Genomic DNA, 12,142 nt, shown 5'->3' with positions numbered 1-12,142 from the left:
CTCCCACCTGGGGCTGAACCACCACAAATGTCTAACAGCTTTGTCCGGTACAGCAAAACAAAGAGGCAAAAGGTTGTACTGCAAGGTGCTTGATGCAGAGGGACAAAGTGAGATGCTGAAAAAAGGAAAAGTATCTCACTGCATACGTGAGGGACAGAGGAGAGCAGGGTTTCATAAGGCTAGCAGCCGTCATGATAGAAGATCATGTCTTGGAAGTGACCAGTAAGTGCTACCTCAATACTCCACTGTCAGAAATCATCAGAAATTGAAAACACTTCACATCTTTTTCTCCATTGAGGGCTTTGCCTGAGTAAGCTCTGTCTAGAGCTCATATCTCTTTCTAGTACCAGTAACAATTTGCCAGAAAGACCTGTAAGTGCTGCTTTTAAACCAGAGCTAGAGTGACCACCCAAAGGTCCTTTGAATTATTTCTTCTTGTAGTGGGCACAGCATTACCTTTCTTCTGGTGGATTCTATGGTGAAAGCTTTGAGTCTTTCAGAAGCTCATACTCAGTTAAGAGTGTCATAGCAGTTACATCTTGTGTCAGTGTGGGCAGCACGGAGCAGCAGGGAGTCCCCATGCAGGTGCAAAGGAGGAACTTTATTTACAAAAACCTGGCCTTTTTATGTCATCAGTTGACCGTTAGTTTACATACTTTTTAGGCACAACAAACTCACTTTCACCAACCACCAAACACCCCGGTGCAAACACACAGCATGCCTTGCCTCCTCTATTCTAGCTGAGTCTCTCTCCCAGAGCCCTTCTCTGCTTAGCCTCAGTTACAGCCCAGAGCTGTGATTTTACCAGGCATTCCCTTACAGAGCTGTACCTATCAGCTACAACATCTATCACCCACTAAGAATTTGACAGAACACTTCTAAATTGTTGTTATAAACCAGTTCTTGGGGTTTGCGCGGATGGAAATGCTAAAGTGACAGCAAAAGAGAGAAAACCGAAGCTTGTAATGTGAGATTGCTGGTCCAACTCACTTGATCCCATAATGCAATTTGCCTATTATTCCACCGAGATGTTCCAGTAGAGAAGAGCTTTTTCATATTTCCAAGGAATAAAACTTTATTGACTCTATGAGACTTGTAGCTGGCTTCCTATAGGGAGACAAAGGACACTGTGAGTAAAAGACAGCACTTGTTGCATAGTTACATTTCATGTTACATGAGATCTATGAGTCAGTCACATCTGAAAGATGTGCTCAGCCTGGCTGAACTACGGTGAGCAGGATTTCATGTGGATCTGAGAAAAGTGGCCTAAACTCTTCAGGACCATTTCCAAAAGCCCACTCAATCTCTCTGTCTACTGATTTACACGTATGCAACAGAGCAACCCCTATTAGTTATAGACAAGACTTTCTGCGTACAGAAATCTGTGCAAACACCTACACAATGAAGTTAGCTTCATCTTACCTACCTGTAAGACTGTTCCTGCACGAGGATCTATCAGACGTATCTTCCTGTCTCTGCAAGCTGTGGCAAGGAGACTGCCATCTGTGTTGAATGACATGGAAAGGACCACGTCTTTGTGAGCATCAAGGATCTTCACTGGGTTTGAGATGACAGCCTCCTTGGTGTCAAGGTTCCAGATCATTATCTGAAGCAAAAGAACAAAAAATTAGCCCTTTGCTGCCTGACTATCTGGGGACCTTGTGTACCCTCTTCACTTCTTCCTCTCTTCTCTACATGTATAGGTCTTACTATCATCAGTGGTTATTCTGCAACATTTAAAATAATTCCTGATACTTACAGCAATATATCAGGGACATAGTGTTTCCTCAGAATGTCAAATATTCTTTACTGTTCAATATTTCCTTTGCAACCACATTTTATACATGAAAGTGGCCAGCCATCTTTGCAGATATTTGCATTAGCAAAAGAAAGGAAACAAACAGAAATGCGTGGTGTTGCATATTGTATCAAATCTAGTAAAGGAGAAGGGCAGAACAAACAGAAGTTCATCAGAAAACTCAAAAATTAGCAAATCCTTTTGAACTTGCAGCAATGTCCTTTTGCCTTTCGAGTCACCATGGAATTTCCCCCTGAAGAAGGGTTCTGAACTCTCTAGTATGATCTTACAGTTTGAAATTAAAATAAATTTCAAAACACCGTATCATACAGGAAGAGAGCTCCACAGAGAACAGACCCACCTTGTAGTCATAGCCAGAGCTGAAGAGGATGTTATTAGCAGTGGGATGCCATTCAATGAGGCCCACTCTTCGAACATGCCCCAGAAGTTCCTTCTTTGGAATGGTAATATTTCTTGTTAGCAAGTGCTTAGGGATGTCCCAGATTTTAACCTGAATGGCACAGGATAGGTCTTTGTGAGATTTTTGAGCAAGAAGCAACTTTGGAACTTACCAGTAACTATTATTGATGAAGATTCATAACTGTTTCTTAAATTAGTATCTTTACTTTTTTGAGGGCCTGAAGACTCTTCTCTACCCTCTGTCTTTAGCCAGCAGTTCTACCGGTTTGTTTTAACTTGGCAATCCAACCCCTAGACCTGGCCAAGCTGTCAGCACAATCATGAAAAGTTATTCCTAAGGGGAAGAAGTAAACCACAGATCTTGCAGACCTTGCTTCCTAATGAACTCTGAGAAGGAACAAACAAATTTGAAATGACATTCAGTAAAGTGTCCCAGAAGATACTATAGCAGTAATTAATCCAAGAGGTCATCCAACCAACAGTACCTGGCAAAAGAACTGGAAACTCCCCTGGTCAGATGACAGCTGTAGTGCTGTCTGTCCCACAGAAAACTGCACCAGTGCTGAACGCTTTGCGAATGACACAGCCATTTGTCAAAGGACACAGAAGCCCACCCAGATGGCCACATGGCAGATACCATCAGCAGAGAGACAAGAGTAAGCAGCACCACTCTGAAGTCACAACACTGGAAGTGTGCTGTCTCCTAACAGGTTTACCTGCAGCCCTGCGTTCCTCTAGGAGGGTGCTGCATGAAGACAAAAATCTTCCATCCTCCAGGGCTGGCAGAAGACAATAGAGGGTACCTGCAAATGGGGTTGAACCTATGCAGGTAAAATGAAAGCCTTTCTCACACTAATCAAAGGAAGTCAAGTACATAGTATGTTAACAGATGATTAACCCTTTGGCTCAGTGAAAACTGCAATGCTTGTCATAATTATTTTAGAACTTAGCCTGAAGCAAAAGGGAAATTCTCTTTGAAGCAGATAGTTTCTGGAAGCTAGCCATACCTTTTTGACTTCCAGCCTTCCAGTTTGACTGATGAGGATCACACCTTTCTAAACCAAAGAAAGAGAGGCACAAATTCTGGGACATGCTGGGAAAGATCATGAGCAGCCTTCTCAGTAGGGTTTATCCCACTGAGGAATCAAGGTCATCAGAAACCTAGGGACTGTGGGGTCCAATAGCTTCTAGGTGAACTTCTACAGTGGTAAGAGAAAGCATCACACTCTGCAGCTTCAACAGCTATCACTAAAGGAATGAGGCTGAGAGAGTAGGAAAAGGAAAAATATGTTCACACTGAGGAAGACTTGTCTAGAATGAACAATTCACTCTCCACGCTATGAAATGGATGGTGGTAAAACCAGAGAAAAGCCCCTGACTGGAATCTGATGATGCATTACATAGCAGAAATTGCCAGTCCTTGGGTGCACAGAAGAAGCAGGTCTTGGAGCCAGACCAGCCAGACCAGTCAGGAACAATCCACAAGCTACCTACCCTTCTGCATCACAAAGAAAACCTGGCAAAGCAAAGTAAAAGACACAGAGTTGCCCCTCTAGCCACAAGGGAGAAGATCTTCAGCAATGAATTCAAATGTGCCTGATAATTTGCCAAAAGGAAACTACAAACTCTCAGCCCCTGGCCACTTACACCGGCCTCAGTCCTACGCCTGTGGGAACTAGAAAGGGCACTGATTGTTCACAGAGACTATCCATCCTCTCCCATGTCCAAAAGTACCACCCTGCCTGCTTCAGCTACATACCACAGAAGATAGCTGTGGTAACACCAAACTAAATTCTAGAAAGGCTGATTAATGGCCAAGAAACCACTGAAGAATGTGGGTGATGAGAAATTTCCACCATCTTCACAGAAGTTTCTAGCCTTTCTCAAAAGTTGCAGGGAACCCAGGCCAGTAAGAGTAATCAGATGCATCCTTGCACAGAAGCCATGTGGTGCTTATGTTAATGTTTGTAAATGGCAGAGAGCACCAGACTTTTAACAACAGAATGCAAGGAAGGTTTTGGCTCTATGCCCAGCCCAGTGGAAGTGGTGGGCAGATGTGGGACCACAAAAACACTTCCTCAGGCTTCTCTCAGGACAGAGAAAGTGTTGCTGCAGAGATTTCCCAACAGTATGTCCGACCTGGTCTCTCCAGTACAGGCCAGGACAGATGTTGACCCCATGGAAGGAGTCTAGCAGCAGCCACTGAGAAGAGGTGGGGATGAGAGCACAGTAAACCTGGGGTGAGCTGGAAGAAACAGGTTTTGTTCAGTGTGGGAGGAGAAGGCGAGCTCTTATGGCTGCCCTCCAACTACATTGCAAGAAGGCACAGAGATGATGAAGCAAGCCTCTTTGGAGGTGCACAAGGAGATCACTGAAGGCCATGGACACAAATCACAGTATGGTCACTCCCTGGAGATCAGAGGAGCCCTATTTTCCTTAGAAGGGTACTCCACCCCTGGAAGAACCAGGTGAGGCCACAGGTTCTGTAGCCTTTGATGTGCTCCAAACTCATCCAGACAAGGCTTGGAGCAACTTAATTCAACTGGCCTGCTTCAGTGCAGGGTTTGGACTAAGCGACCTCCCAATGTCTAGTTATCAGGTATCAGGAAGGACAGTCACACTAAGAAACACAAGCTGCTGTCCTCACCACTTCAGTAGAAAAGTGAAAAAAAAGATGACAGAGAGCAGCCCTTTTGCATAGAACCTGGGGTCCTGGTGGACAATAGAATAAGTATGACCCAGCAGAATGCCCTGGCAGAGACCTTGATTAGCAACACCCTGGTCTGGAACAGGAAGATGCCACTAGATCAAGGAAAGCAATTTTCCCCCTTACACAGCAGTCATTAAACAACAGCTGGAACACTGCATCTAGTTTTTCATCGCCAAGAAAGTTACTGATGAACTCAAGTGAGCCCAGTAGAGGCCACCAGAATGCTCAGCAGGCTGCAGCACTTGCCCTGTGACGAGAATCTGAGAGAGATGGGCTTTCTCAGCCTGGAGAAGAGACAACTTCAGGGAAAACTGACAGAGACCTTCAATACTGACAACACTACAGAGAAAATAGAGCCAGACGCTGTCTTGACTTTCAGGGTGGAAGGATGGGGTACAGCAGTCACTCATCACACTGGGGAGGTTCTGACAGCGTATAAGGAAAAGTGTTTCCCCATAGGTGTGGTGAAGAACAGGAATAGCTTTCTCAGAGAGGTGGTGAAATCTCTGACCTTGGTGGTTTTCAAGCCTCAGCTCCACAGACCTGTGCAGCTGGTTAAGGTAGGGCCTGCCCAAGCTCCCTTTCAACACAAATGGTTCTGTGAGCCTGTAACTGCAGCAGGAAGTTTCAAAGTTTGTGCTCCTTCCTTGTCAGAGGCTCAAAAGAGAGGTCGTGGTGGTGCCTTCCTGCCACAAATCCTTCCTAAGACAGCATGAAAAACTGGCATGCAGTTTGGAAGACAAAATAAACCCTTACAGGCAGCCCAAAAATGGAAGACTTCAAAAAAGACACAAATATCCAAAGAAGCAAAGGCAATTCATTAAATAGGAAGGACAATTCCAAGAGTCTAGATTTCCAATCCAAAAGCAACTTTTGGCAGAGCTGAAATGGCAGAGAATGTGCACCATGCCAGCTAGAAGAAATGACAAGGGAAACCTCCACTATGCTGTGTGGTAGAGGGTGAATATACCCAGTGGGAGAAAACACATGTGGGATGTCTGGAAAAAAAACACAATAGTTTGTTCAGATGTCCTCACTATCACAAAAGCCAACACCACACTTTCAACAGGACATGGTAACCAACCTTTCAGTGGGTAATATAGGCTAAATTGTTCCTTATAAACATGAGTTGAATCTTTCAATTCCTATTAACTAGTCTGCATCTACAGTGGAGTAAAAATGTGACTGCATGTTTATTATACTAACTTCAGCCAAACCACTTATTGCAGAAGAGTATGACACAGATTCCTCAGCTACCCCGTAACTGATCCAGCATGACTTTGCAGAGTAACTGAGCACACAAGCAAACTCAAACTTGCTCTGCAGGGAATTAATCTGAAATAGCTGTTCCAGACCGTGTTATATTGAAACTTTTATTCTAAAGTAAAGGAAGACTTTCATAGCCATTAAACTTGAATGTTTATTCCATTTCCACTTCATATTCTGTTTTTCTCATGCAAGCACACCCAAAAAGATGCAAGCCTCCACAAAACACGTCTTCCTCTTCACAGTGACCTTGTTATATCACCTGGAAGGGCTCACACAAGTCTGACCTCCAGAGAAAGAAAGGAATCTTACTCTTACCTGACTTCTTTTGTAAGTGTATATGTGCTTTAACATTTCATCCATGGACCTTTTGTTTTCTTTTTCATTTCTTCCCCAAAAACCACATTAGCCATGTAATAACAGACTGCAAGCTGGTAAACTTACTGTAGCATCTTCTGAACACGAAGCTATTACAAAGTCATTGAATGGGTTCCACTTGATGTCCAGAACATTCCCTTTGTGCCCGCATATTTTGGGATAATGTGGGTCGAGCTTGCCTGTCTGGAAAAAACAAATATCATCAGACCTAGGATGAGCCATGGAATTACAGGACTTTTTCAGTGGAGATCCAAGCCAGCTCCAGCAAGACACCTCTTTCTGCTTGTTATGTTCCTTTTGCTTTGGAATGCAAGTCTTCATGATATCACCAAAAAGAAAGGGGAAAAGTGCTCAGGGCTTCCTAAGTAGACACTGCTATCAAGAAATCTGTACACATGCTGCCATTGAGACTGCTGAAGTTAGAAGACAGTATTTGGTTCAGACACCAGGGGAAAAAAAAAAAAAAAAAAAAAAAAGAGGGAAAACAATTACAAATTAGTTGGATCTTACACAGTTTTTGAAGAACTTAATGGAAAAAATGAAAACAGAATCTCTTTCAACAGAAATTTCTCATAGGCGGGGGAAAAAAAATGTGTAGCTTTTATGTGTTAGCCTGATCATCCAGCTTTTATTTTATATCTCAAGCAAAAAGACATTTGCAACACAAATTACAAAAGCAGTTTTTCTTTCAATAAGCTAGCTGTTTCTCTCTGACGATGTTCAAATCCAGCCACTCACTGAATTCGACTAGCATTCCAGACTCTCAAAAAAAATGGCGTGTTTGAGTGGCATCTTCACTGATAGAAGTCCTGCACACAGTGCACTACGGAGGGTTGCCACATGGAGGCTGTGTTGCATCAGGATAAACCCAACCGCAGGCAGCGCCTCTGCTGCATCGGTGCATGTATTTTGTACTAGGAAGGGTGCTGCGTATTGTATTAACACAGGACCACCGCTTGCTTCTCTCTGTCTTGAGCAGGAGAACTATGGGAAGCTCCAGGACCCACCTTGCAACCCAGACATCTATCCGAGAGCAAAGATCAGCCACCTAAGGAGAGAGACATGGTGTGCAAACTGGTGATGCTTTCCGGCTTACTTTTATCCTGCCTCAAAGAACCCTAAATCCAAAGGAATGCAAACATGGGATCTCCTGGAAAGCAGACACTTTTGCTGGTGTACTCCCTGGCCTCCTCCAGAGATGGGTCTTAAAAGTCCACAGCAAAGAGGAGCCAGTGCTGACCCTAACTGGGAGGTGGCTAAGATGTAATTTTCCCAGGCTTGAAAATATTTACAGTTTTGAATGCACAAAAGGACTCGATGTGTAACTATTCTGGCTTCACTGGAAAGTTTGTCACATAGACAAGGACTAACCTGCTTTAAGAACACCCAGGGGGCTTTGAAATGTAAAAGATTGCTTTTTTAGACTACAGTCTAAAACAATTCCCTTTTATAACAGCAACAATGCAAAGCGACTTGGGAAGGCAGAAGAGAGATAAAAGGCCTTTAATAAGCAGCGTTCCCCCACCCACAGTGTCCTTTTGTAGGCTTCAGGGCTTGGTTTCAAGCTGGCAACGCAATGGGCTGGGCAGCAAGCTCCACAGGGATCCCTTGATCCCTATGGGAACTCCATCTCCTCCCAGAGCTGGCTACCTGTCTGCTCCCCACTCCATCTGGGAGACTCCCGGGCTGCCCTGAGCCTGCTCTGCCTGCCCCATCCTACAGAGCTCTCCTACCCACACATCCCCAGCAGGCTCAGTTGGCCTTGGAAAAGGAGACCTTGTCCTCCCAGCTCGCAGTCCCACCTGCCCCACTGCAATCCTACAGCCCTGGGATAGAGCAGGACCCACAACACAAGAACCCCCAGGCTGCCAGCAAACTTATGGTGGCACCCCACTTCTCTGTTGCTCTCCAAAAGGCACCAACACATGTTGTCGTCACGCCATGGTACAGCACCTACGTACAGCGTCAGTTAGGTGAGGTCTGAGGGGTCATCACAGGTTTCATTCCATAGTCCGTTCCCCCAGAGAGAAGGAGGCTGGGTTTGTGTCTAGGAGGTCTACATAATCACAGATGTTCTCCCTTTCACACCTGGTGCTGACACATTGAAAGACTGGGGACTGCAAAGGCTTGGACACAAATACCTTCCTGTCTTTTGGGACTGTGTTCTCATTTTGCTACCCCTTTGCTTGATGCTGCAAAGGAAGAGACAGGTACGGTCCAGACCAACTCTGGTTGCTGAAGAAGGAGAAAAGTTCAAAGAAAAGCCACAAAATTGCCTCCTGAGACAAGACCCTTCCTTAGCACGCAGTGCATACACTTTCCTAACGCATCTATGTCAGACACCAGCCTACACCCAGGCCACATTATGGCAGATCATGTCCCAGCTACAGTCACTGAGCCCATGACTCCTCAGACTTGCAAGATTTACAGGGGCATTCAGTTGGTTCTGGGCACCAGGCAGCCCCTGTGGCCACAGCCACCTCCCTCTCTGGTGAGATGTGCTACCATTCCACCCACCTGGCTTCGACGGCACATCTTCATGAGGACCTAACTGACGCATGCCGCAACAGAATACCATTGTCCAAGTGGTGGCAAATACTCAGCTAATTCCTCCTCAGGTTGAATGCAAGGGCCTGCTGAAGGAAGTGTATCTAGTGCAAAGAGCTCTCTACCTACATGACCTCCACGTCTCCCAACCGTACCCCACCCCCAGGCTCTCAGAGAGGAAGAGTGGTGCAGAAGGCAAGAAGTAGTATTTATTCCAGGAGAGATGAGAGAGCTTGGTGTCCATGACTCAGCAGGAGAGGAGCACAACAAACAAGCAAGGAGGCATGGTTAAACAGAGTAGAGTTAAGCCTGCATTTGAGCACATCCTGAGGCAGGCAGCCCCTCCAGCAGCACATGCAGAATGAACTAAAGAAAGCATTGGAGGGACAAGAACAGCTCCCCAGGCAGGCCGTTCATCCTGCCCAGAAAGCACAGCCCTCCCTGTCCAGGCTGCCATCTCCTGCTTTGGCTGAAGGCAATGTCCCTGGGATGTGTCTGTTTCCTGTGAACCCAGACAGAAGTACCACAGATCAGCCATCCATCATGAGAGGGCAATACTGTCCCAGGCACACCTCTGTGGACTGGGCTGCCTTCCGTGCCCTGGCAGCAAGGAGCACAAGCCAAGAGCTCAGTATGGTGTCTACCATGGGTCACCACCAGAGGAGGAGATGGCAGCCACAAATACCACCACCAGGAGCACAAATCAAAAGCTGACACTTTTCACCTGGTGGTACTAGCTTGGAAGTGTATCATGAAAAAAAAAGAAAAAGAACCATAACCACAGTCGCCAGTGTGGCTGAGGCTGCTTGTGCCCCTCAGCATGGGCCAGGAACAGGGATTCAGAGAACAGCTGTATGAAGTGCAGCACATACAGATCCCTGATCCACCACCAAAGGCCGACCCTCAAGGGACTTCCTGAACTAGGGGACCTGCATCTGCACAAGCACAGCTTGTAAACCAGCTCCTCTGCATAACTCTATCCTGTTTTAAATCCCTTAATTCTTCTGGGCTCATCAGCAGTCAGAGTAGTGAGCTCCACATCTGAACTGCAGAAGCATTCACATCTGCTGCTAATGGTCTGCTCCCTGTTCTCCAGGGTTCCCTTCACCACACAAATCAACAATTACTCTTTATGCTTCTTCCCCACATTCTTCACAGTTTTATACAACGCATTCATTTGTCTTGTGTCCCAGACTGATTGAGACCTAACCTACAAAGTCTTTCCTCACATGAAAGCAATTTCACATTTTCATTGATGTACTTTAATTATCCTTTTCTGCATCTTCTAGTTCTACCATGCCTTTGACTTCTGCAAGCAGGCTGGGTGGAGTATGTGAGCAGGTGTTAAGAATGGGATAATTGCTACTGAAGACTAGCCAAGGTGACAAGAGGTGAGAAGACACAAGAATTAATAGTAAGCAATGCAAGTATCATCAGCTTTTTTTGCCAGCACTTTAAGAGCTGTTTTCCATCCCATGTCACACAGTCACCAGCTACCTGCTTACAGATGTACCTCTGTGATAAAGTCAAGTTCTTCAGCCTCAACTGATCATGGTCGAGGGGGCAGCAGTGACTCAGCCAAGAAAAACAAGGTAGTGGTTAATTTTAAACAGACTGTCTCTGAACAGCACCAGCAGTGAAGGAGCTGAATAAACAAAGTCTACAAGAGCTAAAAACACTACTAGGTTCTTCAGGCATAGCCAGTTCACTTTCATGCTTTGCAAATATAGATTGAAAAAGTGGCATTGCAATAACACCATCAATTAACTTTTAATTAAAGGCTGAACTTTTGCCTTTCATCTGTTCTGCCTTGATTCCAGAGAGCTCATAATCTCATATTGAACTTAATCCATATTAGTGCATGCCTAATTTTTCTGAAGCAATAAACATCAGCTGGCCAGCTTTTCCCTCTCATCAGATCCCTAAGTCACCAAAACCCACAAACACGGGATTTGTTTCTGAAAGAGGAGTTTTTCCAGCATCAATTCTTGAAGCGTAAGAGCTTAGTTGCCTGATAACCATGTCTCCACTTGTTCAGAAGGGAAAAGGCAGAATGAACGTACCATGTTCTCCTTTGGTCACAGCTGAAGCCATATCACTAATGAACCTTTCAGGTTTTGCCCTTTGTAACTACTGTTTTTTTTATTTGCAGTTTCTCCTAGGAGACAAATATCTGACCAGCACCATCCCCGCTGCTTATAGAAGAAAGGCAAATGAGATATGAATTTAAGGAAGGTGTTAAAAACCTGCAAGCAGCAATGTAAGATATAAATACACACATCCCAGGAATCACCTGCCAGGGCACTCTGTACACACCCTCTGTGCAGCCTAGCTCCCTAGAGAGACCAGCTCTCCTCCAGACTCTTGACCTGCTCCCAAACGCCAGCTCGCCGCGGCAGAGCTCACCTGGTGGATGGGGATGACGAGGAAGGCCCCCCCGCCCGCGCACTCGGTCACCACTGCAATGAAGTGGGGGTTCACGGCGCAGAAGTGGTTGTCATGGACGTTGCGGGTGATGGGCACGCAGTCGTAGCACTTCTCCTTGCTGGCAGCTTTGCCGTACACGTGGCGGAACTTGGAGCTGCGGTACTGCGGGTGCCACGACATCTGCAAGGGGAGAGCACAACACCGCGTGACACACGGACCCGCGGCTGCCCCAGTAAGGTTTGGAGACCCCACGCCCCTTTCCCCAGCACAGGCTCACCCTCCCCACTCGGGTTCCTCACTCCAGACCGTGGCCAGCAGTGCTAGATGTGTTTCTCTCTGCTGGTCTTCACACCTGTGGCATGACCTGTCTCTGCACCCGTTGCACATCACTGATGGAGTGAGGAGACTGCAGGGCAGAAAAGACATCTCTCTCCATCACCAGCCAGCTGGGCAGTGCCTGCACCAGCAGGTCCTATCGCTGGGGCAGGGCCACGTGGCAGCAAGTTTAAGAGATGAATCTCAAGAGCACAGAGCTCAAGAAGCATGAAAGATACACCACCATGAGTGAGGAAAGACTGAAAGATGGTGAGTGAAAG

The 12,142-nt window shown here is 46.0% G+C and overlaps 1 protein-coding gene across 1 annotated transcript; it reads right to left on the bottom strand.

Moving 5' to 3' along the window:
- Positions 1–990: 990 nt before the first annotated feature.
- On the bottom strand, positions 991–11,726 carry LOC103777051 (coronin-2A-like; the record flags this gene model as incomplete). The annotated part of the gene is made up of 5 exons (XM_008944590.1): positions 11,526–11,726; positions 6,639–6,755; positions 2,160–2,309; positions 1,427–1,606; positions 991–1,107 (listed from the first exon to the last, which is right to left on the bottom strand). Coding segments are annotated over exons 1-5 (765 nt in total), but the record flags the coding sequence as incomplete, so codon positions are not given.
- Positions 11,727–12,142: the final 416 nt, after the last annotated feature.

The sequence above is a fragment of the Merops nubicus genome, unplaced genomic scaffold (genome assembly GCF_000691845.1).
Source record: "Merops nubicus isolate BGI_N331 unplaced genomic scaffold, ASM69184v1 scaffold46817, whole genome shotgun sequence".
Taxonomy (NCBI): Eukaryota; Metazoa; Chordata; class Aves; order Coraciiformes; family Meropidae; genus Merops; species Merops nubicus.
This window is presented reverse-complemented; position numbering and strand designations above follow the sequence as displayed.